General features: G+C 35.2%; 3 protein-coding genes across 3 annotated transcripts; 1 reads left to right on the forward strand and 2 right to left on the reverse strand.

Moving 5' to 3' along the window:
• Positions 1-670: 670 nt before the first annotated feature.
• LOC143179614 (ras-related C3 botulinum toxin substrate 1) lies at positions 671-5179 on the reverse strand. Its single transcript, XM_076378931.1, has 3 exons — positions 4635-5179; positions 3431-3642; positions 671-3315 (listed from the first exon to the last, which is right to left on the reverse strand). Exons 1-3 carry the CDS (start codon positions 4936-4938, stop codon positions 3016-3018), a joined length of 816 nt encoding a protein of 271 aa, XP_076235046.1. The 5' UTR covers positions 4939-5179; the 3' UTR covers positions 671-3015.
• Positions 5180-7271: 2092 nt separating this feature from the next.
• Positions 7272-13705, reverse strand: Rictor (rapamycin-insensitive companion of Tor). The gene is made up of 9 exons (XM_076375259.1): positions 13334-13705; positions 13209-13256; positions 12265-12421; positions 9005-12196; positions 8804-8933; positions 8334-8704; positions 8158-8260; positions 7794-7901; positions 7272-7718 (listed from the first exon to the last, which is right to left on the reverse strand). Exons 1-9 carry the CDS (start codon positions 13392-13394, stop codon positions 7356-7358), a joined length of 4533 nt encoding a protein of 1510 aa, XP_076231374.1. The 5' UTR covers positions 13395-13705; the 3' UTR covers positions 7272-7355.
• Positions 13706-14016: 311 nt separating this feature from the next.
• On the forward strand, positions 14017-15827 carry Prosbeta1 (proteasome beta1 subunit). Its single transcript, XM_076375268.1, has 6 exons — positions 14017-14154; positions 14250-14435; positions 14878-14945; positions 15026-15157; positions 15233-15507; positions 15588-15827. The coding sequence occupies exons 2-6, from the start codon at positions 14340-14342 to the stop codon at positions 15713-15715; spliced, it is 699 nt and encodes a 232-aa protein (XP_076231383.1). The 5' UTR covers positions 14017-14154; positions 14250-14339; the 3' UTR covers positions 15716-15827.
• Positions 15828-15912: the final 85 nt, after the last annotated feature.

Consider the following 15912-nt stretch of genomic DNA (forward strand, 5'->3'; position numbering starts at 1 on the left):
ATTTCAACACAGCGAATTTATCTGACTTTGCGATCGTTATAAAAGGTGTATACTCTCGAGAGTAAAATTCGAAAATTCGAGTAAATGAGTCTGTATAGGCTCGTTAAAAACTTCTTTAATATTTAATACTCATTTTATATGTTTAAACGATTTTTGTTTTACATTTTATTTGAGATTTTGACAGGTTTACATACTGTCTTTTAGTTTTCAAAAATAATGTAGAGTGGTAGTTAAGATCGATAAAAATAAACGATAAATTTAAGAAAATTTAATGAAACTATTGAATACATGTAATAAAAAGAAATGCCAAGCCAAATATAACGAACTTTAATTTATTACATAACAGTTCCACTTTTGTTTTTTAAATTCAATCTTGTTATTAAATAATTATAGCATGATTATAGTCGACCTTCCACTGTGATCAAAATTATATAACTATTTTTCATAAATAATTTATTATTGGAGTACAAATTTCCATGTATCATACAATAAAGAACAATAGACGAAAATTTGATATGATTAAAAAGCATAGACTGATTTAGAAAAATGTTTACAAAAATATTGATTACTCTATTATATAATATAAGCAACCGTTAATACTATTTAGTACATTGAGACAGGTTTTCAGTCTAAAATCTTTTTCCTAGATACAAGTGATGTATATACTATGTTTCTATTAAATATCATGCTTGTATAACTATGGTATATATGATTATATACAATGAACATTATTAGAAGTATAATACAAAATTGCATTAATATATCAGTAATAACAATATTGTCAGGATCATGTCAATGAGTACCATTAAGTATCTTTTTCTTTTTCCTAATACATATTATGATATAGAAAATGTATTTGATTGGTTGTTTATTCAAAACAGAGTATTTAAAAATATTTTAATTAAAATGGTGTAAGCCATAGCTTTTAGAAACGGTAACCACAAACTACTTGATATATTTTAATGAAACTGTTATTCGAAAATTTCATTAAAATAGAAATTATGCATGTTTTACAATAGTAATAAACGATATGAAGGATAGTATAATTGTTATATCTAAATACAGACATCTATTGTATGAGTACATTATATTCCTGTTGCTTGAAGCGTATATTCAATTTATAACACTAATATCAAAGGTCCAGGAACATTAGTTTTGCTAGCAATATTGTGAACAAAATGTTTCATTCAATGGATTAAAATAACCAATCTTATTAACTGTAAATTTATATAGAGTTTACCAAACTGTAATTATAACTTGAAAAATACACCTATAGCAGTATATGCATTTAGAAAATATATAAATTATTAATTAATATATACCACAACTGAATATTCCGTTTATACTAAATTACTTTAAAACATACGGATTTGAGCAAACAATTTGTTCAATTTTTACATATTAAAACTGTTAAAATTGACAAAGTAAAATTGTGTTATAGGTAAATAAATATAGAATTTTTATAGTAGTTTGTTAGACTTTGATAGTACATTCCACTACTTGTGCTAACCCAAACATGAATAAAAAAATGTCAAATAATTTAGTATAGAGGAAGACAAATTTAAATATGCTTAAAGGTTGCTTATATGCTGTTTCCTGCAACAATAATGGAATATACTCTCAAATTTAAATACACAAATTTTTAACCGTCACAAATTGCTGTTAAGGCTGGTATAATATGTATATCAAAATGTAGATAAAATGAAGTGGTGCTTTACAGAATAGTAATAGCTATTAACTCAACCTTCTTAGTCTTTGTTCTTTCTCCCTTTATTACTAGTCTAGTTTTATCCATACAGAAACAAAGAAAGAAAAATAGTCGAAAATAGATTGAATCTAGACAATATCGTTTTCTATTAGACACAAGCTCGTTCAAATTTTAATTCTGATAATTTACAATCTAGTTCAATAGTTGAAACTGTCAAATGGAAGAAAATTTCGAACTTATTAACAGTCTTGTATATTCTTATACTTTATGTACAAAAATGATAAAACTTGAAGAAATTTAAATTTTATAATCACAGCACTTACTAATATTTTCAACAGTTTCTTTCTTGCAATACCTCATGAAATATTATCATTGTTTAATTATATTTCATACTCAAAAATGTATATTTGCAAATAGACATATGTATAATTCATGCAAATATCTTGTATACGATATAAAGACACATTATTAAATAATTAATTTGATTTATGTGCATAGTAACAATGCAATGATATAGTTTCAATGTGATGTATATGCAACCCCTTTACAATTAATCCTTCTTAAATAAAAAGTATTTACATTTGATTTTGGATAGTATACGATATTTTTCAACGTTTAAAATATTGAGAAAATAATAAATAATTTACATTTTAGTTATTATGAACAATTAAACGCACAAATGCAGAGTTAATATTTTGAAAATCTATATCTCCGATATCAAAATTTTTATAAAAACCTGCAACGCGGAAAAATGCGGGATTAAAAGTTATTTATGTGATGATAAGTGATAGTTTATAAGTCCTAGAAGTAGTAATCCTATAGATAAAGAAAAAATCACAACCGGCAAGTAGCCAATTACATACTAGTAACACAAATATGATTAATGTTTTAATAAATTATGCCTTATCAGGTTCCAGGAATTTTATGGACAATATTACCGCCTAGACACTAGAATCTAAAAACTTTCTAAATCTTTGAACAAAATAGAGAAGTAATATTCTACGTTTTTCATAAAGTACTAAAGTGTCGACTGAACAACATGTGTCTTGGAAGATACCATTTCATTTAAAAAAATAATTATTTTAAAATAATTATAAGAACTCTACCGACATTTGTTCTACTAATCTTTACAAATTAGAAGGTGTATCCGGCAATGCAGTACATTATAAAAGTACAAATACCCTTCATTGATCAATGAAAATTCAATTTTTTCATTATAAAACATTTGTCAGAAATCAAAACATCCGATAATGCAGTAGCCGCACTTGATCACAGAGAATATTCTAGAAAGACTAATAAATTTATGTTTATGCACCACTTGAAGGTCTTTCCCAACAACACAACCATCTGCGCCATAGCGGTAAAGGTTTTCTACGTCTATATAATAAACTAGCACCACCTCGTCTTGTATTAAGAGCACTAACTATTGCTTGGTCAAATGCCTCTTTGAGGTCATGTTGAGTTAACGCAGATGTCTCTACATAACTTACAGCACCTACTCTTTGAGCCAACTGATGACCTTGAGTAGTTGTAATTGGTGTTTGACTGTATCTTGCTAATTGTAACATCACGTGTACATCTGACCTTAAATCGCTCTTTGTGCCCACCTGAAATTATAATCACTATTACTTTGATTTATCTTGTATCATATTTTACAAATACTTAACACTTTACAATACTTATGATTATGTAATAAATGTTAAGAGTACATGATTTTATTACCAGTATGATGGGTGCATTTGGGCAATATTTTCGTACTTCATTTATCCATCTAGAAGCTACACTATGATATGAAGAAGGGCATACAACACTGAAGCAGACTAGGAACACATCTGTTTCTGGATAACATAATGATCGTAAAGGATCAAAGTCATCTTGTCCTGCTGTGTCACACAACTGAACGTTTACTGGCTGACCATCTACGTTAACAACAACTGTAACACATTCAAAAAATATGAAATAGACATTATTCTTGTATATAGAATACATTTTTAACAGAAAACAAAGATAAGAAGTAATAAAATTAGCAGAATCAGCACAGACAGAAGACAAGGATAACAATAATTATCCTTGTTATAAATAAACAAATCACATAACTATTAAGAGGTAATAAAGGAAGAATATGCTAGATGTAGAAAATAACAAAGACAAAGAAGACAAGCAGAAACACAAACCAATTATGTGCAGCATTTAGTGGTCAAATATAATATGAAGTAAATGTATTTCTTTAATAGGTCATTTTTTCTAAGCTCATAGTATTTTACTATTACTGAAAACCATATTTTCTTCAGTTGTCACTATTTGAAATACATATGTGATATTCTTTTTTCTATCTTTACCATTTAACAAAATTATTATCTGTGCATAACAAAATAGGACTTGTAAGTTTTTCTTGTAGTAATGAAGATAAGATTATACAGATAACAGGAAAATGCTAGCAATTAGTCATTATCCATATGAGGAATCAGTTCTTAAACAAATTTAATCTTCCCTATAATATTTCTTAAACAGAGTAAAATTCAGATTAACTATCGTGCAAAACCAAACTTCCAGTGTTTCACATAACAAGAAAAAGAAAATATTATGCACAAACCCTATTGCAGATTAACAAATACCTCCAATAGTAAATTTCTCAACACAGAAAGGAATCACACAGAACAAACTTCATGAATCATTTGCATCAACCCTCACTTCATAAATATATTTTCGTAAACGTGGGTCACTTATTTCCCTCACAGTATACAAAAACCATAATAAAAATTCATGTAACTTCTCGAAACACTATAAAACCTATAACAACGAATTCTTTACCAACCAAAAGAAACAAGTATTCATTAAGTCTCCAAGGAACCTGAGCTCCCGTCATTTCGTCCAACCATGCCCCACGTTTACGAAGAGCCAATCGAAAAAAAGCTAGTTATCCCACCATTGTAATTGTCAAAAGCGGTAGGCACGTATTCTCCAGGGAAACCGTTCGTGGAGTAAGACACGACGAGGCTCGTTTTCCCAACAGCACCGTCACCGACCAGAACGACTTTGATCCTCCTGTCGAGGGGAATGCCACCGTGCTCCGTGCTCCCGTTCGAGTTCTGGTTCTGCGCGGAGCAGGTCGTCCGTTTCGCTTGCATCTGCATCGTCTGCCCATTTTTCAGCAGGGGTTTCGTCCAGTTCGTGTGGGACGACGGCGGCATTATCTCGGTCTTTATTCTCCCACAGCCGCGGGCTTTCATGCGTCGACACCAGAGCGTAGGGAACGATCGTGCACAGCGTTATAACCTCTACCTGACCGAAATGGGGCCGATGCAACGGGGCTGCATCTATCGCGGCGACACGTTCCACCTACGAGCCGTCATCTCTCTGTTCCCCTGCTGACACTTGTAGCTCCTCGCACCGCCGCGGATCGTGTTTCGGTACGCGACGCCTTCAATACGCCCTGTCAGGTACTGTGCGCATCGCCCCGAAAACAATGGGGGAACGTACACCGACCGCGGGAGTAGGACGCGAAAGGGGGGAAAAAAAGAAAGAGACTGATCCACCTGCCGCGCTGCGGAGCCACCTGTTATTACGCTTTTCTTGCGGCGTTCGCAACCGGTGGCACAGGTACCACGCGGTCGCGTCGAAATGGCTTTAACCTTGACGCTTCCTCCTCGCTTTCAGCGAACGATTTATGATGGAATGTTCTTCGTTTTTTGACGACGCTCTGTTAACAATTTTACGTATGTTTACGATGTACTTGGGTGAACATAACCTAGGTTCAAGTAATACGGATTCGTCGATTTTGAGTATTCTAATGTTTCAAAATCTGGCTATACTTTTTATGGGTTTGTTCTAGGTATTAGGAGTCGTTTCTTGGTTAGATTATCGCGTAGTGATGTATGAACATTTGTATGTTCGCTTTAGGTAAAGAAGGAAAATAATGTAATAAAAAATGCTGGTTTTCCCTCTTGAGAAAATGATGAAGTGCGTCACGATGATTGGAATTGATTGAATAGTCGAAATTGGGATGCTAAGGGAAGAATAAGAGATGGAAATTTTTGGAGTGCTGGGAGAGTTGAAATTAGCATTTTTGGTATAAACTGGATAAATTGGGGACTTGATAGTAGAAGGGATAACTCTAATATAGACAAATTGTTTAATATTCGTGAAGATATGATTGTGTTGTTTGGTAATTACAAGCTATTTAAAAAAAGGAATGATGTTTTTTTTATTACTTCCGACAATTCTGCAAGGCAACCGAATAAGCATAAATATCGAAAGGTTTGCCTACGTACAGGGATATGATATTGAGGGTCAGACTCCCTTATTTGTACAAAATTTTTAAAATCGTAAAAATCAATGAGTTAACAAGGTTTTTATCCTTGAAAACAAAAATTGTTAAATATGCAAAAAAAATAATAAGCATGTATGTATTGCGTATTAATTCTGATTAGTAATTCGTCTGTATTGTTATTGTTTGTTCTACTTATTTCTGTCAAATCTAATTATGAATTCGCGAGGTTCTGCAAGTTTGTGAAACCAAGGTTTCTTTATTTATAGAATCGTTTGTAATAGAGCTTTTTCTTAAATATAGAAGTGTAGTTTGAGAAAATCCCACAAACTCCTCAAAATCTTTTCACACCGTTCAAAGGTATATTTCTTTGAAATTCATAAAAAAGACTTTAAAACTATTGAAATAGGCAGTTTTATCACTACTTCTTTATTCAAAATAGTTTAGATTTATTTATTCTATTTTATTTATAGTGTTTTGGCAATATTTTAAAATAGTTTCGAAAACGGTACTGTTGGCGCCATCTAGCAGTGAAGTTCGGAATTATTGAACTTGGAAAAAGAACTGCTAGCGCCATCTAGTAATATTATATTTCTAATCAGTTTTGAAACGGACCTCTGGCGCCATCTAACGACGATGATTTTTTAGAGATTTCCACCCGCGCACCCCTCACCGACAAAATGACACGCGGGGAGCCCATAAGCGTAGACGCCGAAAATTTATCAATCCAAAGGCGTAGTCTCCCTATAAATTTACCAAAATCGTTTTTCTGTAATTATTATGCAACATTTTCATTCAAAATTGTTGTTTAATGAATTATTATGCTTTAATATGTACTCTGAATGTTCAGATTATAAATAAATTAGTAAATAAACGAAATTTATTGCTATTTATTAAACAGGTATTTAAAGTGGTTTTTAACAATAAATAAGCAATGTTAGTGTTCGATATCAATGCATAATGCATTGTAGAGTCTCTACATCAATCGAATACCTTCAAATTGCGAATAAATTAATAAATATATAACTTTTTCGATCTTGTGTAACCTATAAGTTTAAATGAGAGGTGTTAGTTCACTAGTTTCACCGCTAGATGCTAGAGGATTTTACTGTCCAGGTTTTGAACAAAATTTCAAAATGCTGTTTTAACAATAAATAAATATGCTTATTTTAATAATTTCTCAATACAATAATTAATTATTAATAATGTTACATAATATATAAATAGTATCCATAAACTTCACTGATCTTCATTTTAAATTAAAGGAAGATTAATTTTTCATTGAAATCTTTATCATTCAGTTTTGGCAGTGTAATTTATTTTATATTTCATTGTATTTTTAATACAAAATATTTACAATTGCTTGAAAGTCGGTGGCTACTAATCAAGGCTGATGGCAGTGTTTGTACCTGACACTTTTAACAATCTATCGGAACTCTTCGACAGTCGTATTCTTTCTTCTGGCTTTAAAATTTCAGCTATTATCTTCTCGTCGCTTCGTCGTTCCGATTTACGTGGAACTTCTTGCGTTTTATTGCATTGTTGATTCGTATCACCCGCAGCCTCCTCAGCTACAGCATCCAATTGGGTCACTTGAATATCAGGAAAAGTAAGTCTTCCATTGATCTTACTTTCTGAAGGCACACGGGAATCGAGTTGAAGTGCCGTGGAGTTAGGAAGTCGTAGCGGTTTTTCATCATTACCATCGTTCAATTTTAAAATTCTAGCTGGTTCTACATACAGCTGCGTTATGATAATAATATTACTTTAGGTTTAATTAGCTAGTATCCTAAACTTTATGAAATATATTAGACTTACTGCATCAAATGTAGAATCTAGAAATAACTCCTGCAAAAATCGTCGTGCTGGCATCCTATATGTACCACTACCTAAATGAGCTGCAACGTCCGAAAATAAACAAGTATCCTGCGACAAAAAACATCACTAGTCAGTAAGACAACATTGATTATTTATTATTAAATGTCTCACTTAGCTTGAGCACCTTAAAAATGTTTCAGATGAAAATTTAGTGGCTTGAATGATATAAAAAAAAATTAGTAACATAAAATTATACTTCATTCTTTTGTCTGAAACATTTGTTTCTATAGTAAAAAACAAGTGAGACATTTTAAATGCTCGAGTTAAGTAGAACATCCTGTATTTAACATTGAACCATCGTTACCTGAAACTTCTCTGAATGTAATTGCCTTAATCCAAGCAGGGTTTCTCGACTATGTCGATACCATACAGGGTTTGCTAATCGCTGCGTGTGTGTAAGTATTTTCCTATTTAAATAAAGTGATACATTAGCAATGCTAACATCGTTTCATTTTCCCCTGTGCCACTTGATTTTTATACCTTTGCAACTTCATATCTTGCTCTGTAACGAAATTTCTGTTGCTACATTTGCCGTGATCGCATATTAAACATATACGACAATGTTCTGCATCTACGTCGTATTCGGAACAAGACTCCTCATCTACTTCGGTTGTTTCTACGTCGGATTTTGGTACATCGTCCGCTATAATTGGAAGTGATGGTTGCGGCGGTTCTGGGAAAATAGATATAAGTCTCTTTGGAAGGGCGATACCCATATAAAATAAATTATCGTTATTATCTTCAGGGGGTGGAGGAGGCGTGGGATTTAATACATGTTCCGCAATCCAGCTGCGAGATGAATCAAACTCTGATAAACTTTGTAACGAAAGTCGCCCATCTAAACTGTACATCTGAAGTAAAAAGTAATCAATTGTAATCAAATGTTCCATAGAACGAGTTCGCTAGCAGATCCTTTCTCTAATAAAATAGAAATTCTATGATATACTTGCCTCTAAACTACTTTGGGAATAACTTGGCCTCCGATGGCGCTGCAAGCTACGAAGCTTTGCGTATCCTTCAGCATCTTGTTGGCTTAATCTTTGATTACTCGAAACAGGACTCGGTGTTTCTCCTCTTTCTCTGTAAATATTTCAAATACTTTAAATCTATCCCTAAACAGTTTAAAATAATTTTAAAAAGCGCAGTCTTACGGTAAAGCATAGCGTCTAGGTTCAAGATCTGTAGCAGCACTTTCAGATCGGTTTCTAGTCCTTCGAGCCACAGGTTCTGGTAATTCTGGTTTGCCATCGCTAAGACTTCTATGATGTCTTTGTATGGGAACTGGACTTGGCACTGGGTATCTACTAGTAGGAGGAACAACTGGCCAGTGATCGCCACGTCTATGTCTGACACAGGACCAGTCAAAAGTTGATAGTGCATCAGCACCTGCACGAGTGGTGCCAATAAGACTAAGAGCATACATTGCTGTAGCTCGTACCATGTAATAAGGACACGTCTCTGCCATGGACGTTAACAGTTCTATAATTCCTAAATGATTTAAATGTTCTACACCAGCTGCTGACGTTCCCATATGCCCCAACGCCCATAGCGCAGATTTCACTTTCAATATCTTTTTGTTCAAACTTATTCCTTGCTCTTCTCGAGATTCAGCTTCCAATCTCCAACTCCTCTCTGGAGTGGTGCGTCTCGAATCATCCAAGCTTGTTTTCCGCCGAATATCAACTAAGGAATCAACCTTTTGCGTATTATATATTTCTGGCTCCAAACCCTCAGAATCTAGTATAGTCTCCAATCTATTCGATTCCACTGTCTCGTCTGTACCAGATTCCTCGGACATGGCGTAAGGATCGTCGAGCATCGAACGATTAGTCTTGGTGCACCTGGAATTGGACTCTGAATCTCGACCAACCGCTTCCATTCGAAATCGTTGAACGACTCGAGCGAAGCGTTGTATCACATTTCGACGTAACAGTAACTGCATTCCTAGATCGTGTTGCGCCAATTGGCCTATCAAGTGTGGTAAAACGAAAATATTCTGAGGCGTCATGGGGACATTGGTTGTTCTTCTGTGATAGCTTCCAGTTTCGTCTCTTTGACGGCGTGTTAAGGAGTCATGTATCTCTCCCTCTATCAAGCCAACGTATCTTTCTGCGAAACCACCTGGACTAATCCACTTCTCTAATTCTTCCGTGGGGGATGACAGTGTCGTGAAACCTTGGTGGAGAGAATAAAGTCGAATTTTCAACAAGTAACCTTTGTCACCTAATTCTTCCAACCATTTATTCCAATTTCGAGATTGACTTCCTTGCTGTAACAAAGCTTCTAAATACTCTGATTCTTCGCATGCCTCGTGTAATGCCTCTAAAGCAGTTAATGCTACTGTTTTATTCGTATCTGATAAGCGATCTGTTAACAACGTTATTGCCCAACGATAGGCATCAGCTATTCTGGTTCTGAGTATCAATCGAAGGAACTGTGTAGCATATAGACGTGTACTGTCTAATGTTGCTTCTGTGATAATCTTAGTTAACACTTTTCTATTAGGTCCATCCCTAGAATAATCTAAACTGGAGACTATAAGTTTAACGTAACAGTCATGATTGGTGGCTAAAGCTAGGTTCTGCAATTTCTCTAATAAATTAAATCCTTTCAGTACAACAGTGCCTTTCGCCGAATGACTTAGTTGGCCAAGAAACAGGAAATACTTTTGGCAACAAGTGGTAGACATATGCCGAGGTGAGAATAAACACTCGTGAGCAGACTGGGCTGTTCGGATGCTAGAAATTTGCTCTGCGATGTCGCCAATCAGTTCGTTCAATAATTTTGTACCTTCAGGCTCGTGAAGTTCCAATAAACAATTCAATAAATCACAACCAGCTAATGTTGCTTCTCGTGCTAAATTGGCGTTTGTTGTTAACTCCACTCTACTGTATCCATTCGAGCATGGTTTGAAGTAACGTACAAGCCTTTTCATAAATAATCTGTGATCAGAATCGTGGAGTATTCGCATCGTATCGTCTCGCGAGCGCAATATGGACCGTACTACTGGCCAATTCCACGCGAGAGCGTCTTTAGAACTGAGTACTTGAGCATCTTTCAAAAGAGGTGTAGTCGGCGATTCTCTGCGTAGCCAATTTCTGCTAGATGTTCGCTGACGTCTTGGTAAAGTGGGCCTCAACCAAGTGCGTGCTTGTAAGAGTTTATCGAGAAACAGGCTCGCAGGCGCTGGTCTCCGCCGCATCATGGTGTGCATTCGCTCCAGAATCGTTACTGCTGCTAAGGCTTGATGCTTTCCAGCACTTGCGTGTTCCAGTAAATTTGGTAAAGCAGGCGTAACATCGCATACTTCGGAAGGTAAAAGCGAATGCGCAAGATGTAATAGTGCGCCTAGAAGAACTGCTGCGCGCACAGAAATAAAAGTATCGGTAGATACAATAGTTTCTGCGAGAGCATGATGTAAACCACATTCCAGTAAAGCATAAACTAGTAATGCTAAATGTATTTCTGTGATGTTTGGACAGCGTGACGATAAAGACGGTAGAATATATTTTCCTTCAGCGGCAACGAAACCTTCTGATAACTTCCAAGAATCGCGCGTTCTACTAGGATCTACTGCTGCGAGAGCAACGTCAGGTTCATCCGTCCAAGTAGGCAAAGGTAGATCCAACAACTCGTAAAGTAATTCTAAGACAGCACCTCGTACTTCTAGTTGGTCAACATACAATATATCTGCTATAGCTTTCAAGCCTGAATTATCATCAGGTCTGCAAAAATGTAGAACACCAGAATAGGATCTTAGTATGCTCAATAATGCTAATTTACTTGCTGCAAATCTTTCTCGATCTTCTTTCGTTCTATCTATACTCAGAGAATGCAGCTCACAATAAGGAGCTGCGAAACACAGAAGAGAAACACTACTCCTTGTATCGGGAGTATTTAATAATTTTAGTAAAACTCCTACAACAGATTCGATTATAGCAGGGCTTTGTCCAGTCATGGCAGCTCTTGCGAGGGCACCGACCCCACCACAGCTAATTAATAAATTTGAATTTAAAACACCTAATTCACAAAGAGTTGCCAAGAATGCTCTAAATGCTCCATCTTTTTCTGCAACGCTTCCATTTGTTAAACTTATTAAAGATCTTGCTAAAATAGGACTAAAATGTTTTGGAGCTAATACTAAAATTCTTCTAACAAGTCTAAGAGCTTGCATTCTTTCCATTTCGTTTCGTAAATTAACATCCATACTACGAGCCACAAAATATGGATACTGCAATTTATTAATTGCAATAACATCTTGCTCCTTCTTGAGCATGTATCGCACTGCGCGCAATGCGGCAGCGCGAACTTGCGTGGCTTCATGGACAAGACCCACCCGTAGGCTAAAAAATTACCATGTTATATAATAATCATTTTTTATTATTCATAATAATTCTATCAGTATTCTTACCAGCAAAATAAATCGTCGACGGAATATCCATAATCTGGTGAATCATTTTGGCTAATTAACTTAACAATTGCATTAAGATACGCTAATTTCTTAATGCCTGGAACATTATGACGCTGGCAAAGATTAGTTAAAACTTCTTTCACATTTTCCTTCAGTCCTAGAAAAATAAATACCGTTTTAATAACCATTAGAAATATAAAGGTGCATGTTTTCAATATTAAGTAATTTTGTAGGCTAATATGTTGAAAGATCTACAAACTTTCATATTAATATATTATAGATAATGTATATGTATTTACCACAGAAAGTAAGAACATCAATTATACGTACAGTTGCAAGAAAATATTAATTCTTTTATAGCATTGTATAATAAAATACACTAAACGCTTTAGTTGATTATAGTTGATTATTATCAGAATGTGATATTAGATATTTTCATAAGTCTAATTAATGTAATCAAAACGAAATGAAGGTTTACTTCATCATCCAAGTATCATAATGCATGCCTTACTTTCAATATTTTTTATGTTACTGTGTATTATTTACATTTAAATTTCTCATAAATAAATACAAATTTACAGCCTATTTATTACAAACAACTAACTAAAGAATATTCTTTTATCCTGATTTCTTAAATTCAAAACATTCCTCGAATTTCTCGCATACTTTCGAATTTCACCCGGCCTCCGAGGCAGTTCTACAGAAAAAAGCTAGCGATCTTCGATACACGGAAACAATTAAACGCGTGAAGAAAACAATGTAATCAAAGATGATCTAGCCCAACACCAGCGTGCTCGTCTCCTCTATTCTTCAAAAGAGACACCTGTCGCATTATAAGATGCAAATTAAAGATAAACATGCATATGTATATAATCGTCGATCGATCCAAGGTGGTCACGTTACTGCTGGATAGAAAGTTGCAAGTTACAGGTTAGGTTACTAACCTCTTGACAGATCGAGTTGCACGCAGCTGTTTTCACTGTTTTGACGACCTATAAAAAGAACATATGAATAGGAAAAGGAACGCAGCTTCGAAATAAAGAAACTGACAGGCCGATGTTCAACGTACTTCGAAGGGATCTGCTCGGCCGTAGGCTCCTACCCCAGATCATCCAACCAGAAATTGCCATTTCTTTACCGGCTGCTACCCACGATCACAATCAACACTTTTCGTCCGATTGCTGCTGCGGGTCTTTTCCGTGGTATATGTCATTCTCACTGTTAACCCGAGCCCCGAAGCACTATAAATGCACTACTGATAAATCAAACCGTAACACGAGTCAAATGTTACATGAGAACGTTGCACCCGATGTATCCGCGCACTTCGAGAAATTCGTAGGCACCTGAGAAAGTTGCAACAGTCGCGACAGGCACACGGGCACGTCGAGCAAACGGCGCTTTTCGTTTCTAACTAACCGTAACCCCGATTCGCCCTCCGAATACGATTTTAAACCGCGTAAACGGGAATGCATCGAATAGTCTGCACTTCCGAGATCGCGCCGTGTTTCCCCTTGTCTGCGTGCGATCGAAATACACTGTATGACATGCTCGACTGGTTTAGACTAGTCGCCGCGAGGAAGATCGAAATTTCGATGCAACAATGTTACGTGGTCTCCTGCATTGTTCAGCTTCGGGTCACGAACATTTTTCACACTGTCCAACCGTCTGCCGTGATTTATCGATGACACGATGATGCGAATTTTGATTTAATTTTCTGGAGGAGCCGAGGGAGGCGTTTTGTAAAGGATTTTTCGGCGATGATGCTTTTTTGAGACACGAAAATGAATCCTGCGGAGTACCTTATAGTGATGCAACGAGCGATAAGAAAGTACAGTCTATCTGTGGTTTCTTTCGTTTTCTTTTTTTTTTATTAAGCAGCGATTATGAAATGTTCGTAATTTTATCATATTTGCGAAATAGTTTATTTCGAGCTAACGTGTTTATAGTTTGGAAGGAAACTTCTTATTGTCTTCCGATCGTTGTAGATGGACACACTGTAGTCGTGAATTAGCTTTCAACATTCAACAATCGTGGTAGGATCGAGTAAAGGGTCGATTCGCTGGAAGTTGAAAATAATGGCTTATATGGTGGATAATTTAGCTCAGCTCAATATGGGTGCAGTTACTGATAATTTAGTTCCAGATTGGCTTCATTCGGAGCAGAGTACTGGAGTAAGTATCTATTAACTTTGATATTAATGCGTTTTTAGGTTAGAATGACAGTGCAAACTTTGGTATACATTTACTGAAAACTTTCAAATAAAATTACTGTTTTTTGCGACACGTATCTATTTTCATTAATTTTGATGATCCTTGGTTCTGTAATCATTTTTTTATGATTTATGAAAGAGTATTCATACTTTTGTATAGTGTAACTTATAACCAAACTGTGGATTTTTATGCAAACGCATATTTTCATAAGCATGACTAAATAAAAATTTGTTTCATCTTTCAAAGATTAGAATTTAAACTTTATATCCATTCTATAACATTTTACATGTTTGAAATTCCCACAAATGCATAAAATCTGCAGTTTATTTATATTGATAATTTTACTATAATTTGGTAACAGTATTTTATTAATCATTATTTTAAACAACTTTCTGTTAATTAGACATCAATCATGGCTTGTGAATTTGATGGAGGAGTTGTAATTGGAGCAGATTCTCGATCAACAACAGGGTAAGAAATAAATCCTAATTGGAAACTTCTTTTTTATCTTAATACAATTATAACCACATCAAAGATTAATATTTTTCCAGAGCTTATATTTCCAATCGTTTTGCTGACAAATTGACCAAAATAACAGATTACATTTACTGTTGTCGTTCTGGTTCTGCAGCCGACACTCAAGCTATTTCTGACATAGTTGCTTACCATTTAGGACTCCACAAGTAAGTATTCTGTGTTTGTAACAAATACATACATAAGATGCAAAAGTATTTGATTCGCAAAATTTTGTCTTACAGAATGGAATTAGGCACGGAGCCACTAGTAGAAACAGCAGCAAATGTGTTCAGGGAATTATGTTACAACTACAGAGATTCTTTAATGGCAGGGATCTTAGTCGCTGGATGGGACAGTCAGAAGGGAGGTCAAGTTTATAGCGTCCCCTTAGGTGGCATGTGCGTACGTCAACCAATCTCCATTGGAGGGTCTGGTTCTACATATGTATATGGTTACGTGGATTCACAGTACAAGCCAAACATGCCTAAAGATGAATGTGTTAAACTGGTTGAAAATTGTAAGTAGTCGGCGACCTTTGGCCGATACAACACAATTATTGAATAATTCGATACTCATAATCCTTCCTTTACTTCACAGCACTCGCGCTGGCGATGTCGCGTGACGGTAGCAGCGGTGGTGTTATTCGAATTGGTGTTATCACGGAAAAAGGAATTGAAAGAAGAGTGATACTTGGCAACGAATTGCCACGTTTTTACGAGGGCTGAATTCCTTGAACACTAGATGTAAACGATATACATGCATAAACTTTATTCTGTATTTCTGAAGAGTCTGCGTTGAATATGTCGAGTTTCTTAATTAAATGTAAATTAAAATTAACTCGTTTTCTTATTTCTCCTTTCCTAAGAAAAGTAAAATAAACTTTAAAAATCGCTCGGAAATTCGGTGAAAACGTGGCCGTCAA

Source organism: Calliopsis andreniformis, chromosome 1, assembly GCF_051401765.1.
Source record: "Calliopsis andreniformis isolate RMS-2024a chromosome 1, iyCalAndr_principal, whole genome shotgun sequence".
NCBI classification, from domain to species: Eukaryota; Metazoa; Arthropoda; class Insecta; order Hymenoptera; family Andrenidae; genus Calliopsis; species Calliopsis andreniformis.

What these genes read in the sequence shown, in the direction of transcription:
- Rictor (XM_076375259.1), bottom strand. Translation starts at nt 13,394, where the DNA reads ATGGCAATTTCTGGTTGGATGATCTGGGGTAGGAGCCTACGGCCGAGC. An exon ending in GCCGAGCAGATCCCTTCGAA is followed by an intron (nt 13,257 to 13,333) that starts GTACGTTGAACA and finishes TTCTTTTTATAG; the next exon opens with GTCGTCAAAACAGTGAAAAC. An exon ending in GTCGACGATTTATTTTGCTG is followed by an intron (nt 12,197 to 12,264) that starts GTAAGAATACTG and finishes GTAATTTTTTAG; the next exon opens with CCTACGGGTGGGTCTTGTCC.
- LOC143179614 (XM_076378931.1), bottom strand. Translation starts at nt 4,938, where the DNA reads ATGAAAGCCCGCGGCTGTGGGAGAATAAAGACCGAGATAATGCCGCCG. An exon ending in CGCTTTTGACAATTACAATG is followed by an intron (nt 3,643 to 4,634) that starts GTGGGATAACTA and finishes AATGTGTTACAG; the next exon opens with TTGTTGTTAACGTAGATGGT. An exon ending in CAAATGCACCCATCATACTG is followed by an intron (nt 3,316 to 3,430) that starts GTAATAAAATCA and finishes TTATAATTTCAG; the next exon opens with GTGGGCACAAAGAGCGATTT.
- Prosbeta1 (XM_076375268.1), top strand. Translation starts at nt 14,340, where the DNA reads ATGGCTTATATGGTGGATAATTTAGCTCAGCTCAATATGGGTGCAGTT. An exon ending in ATTCGGAGCAGAGTACTGGA is followed by an intron (nt 14,436 to 14,877) that starts GTAAGTATCTAT and finishes TCTGTTAATTAG; the next exon opens with ACATCAATCATGGCTTGTGA. An exon ending in TACCATTTAGGACTCCACAA is followed by an intron (nt 15,158 to 15,232) that starts GTAAGTATTCTG and finishes TTTGTCTTACAG; the next exon opens with AATGGAATTAGGCACGGAGC.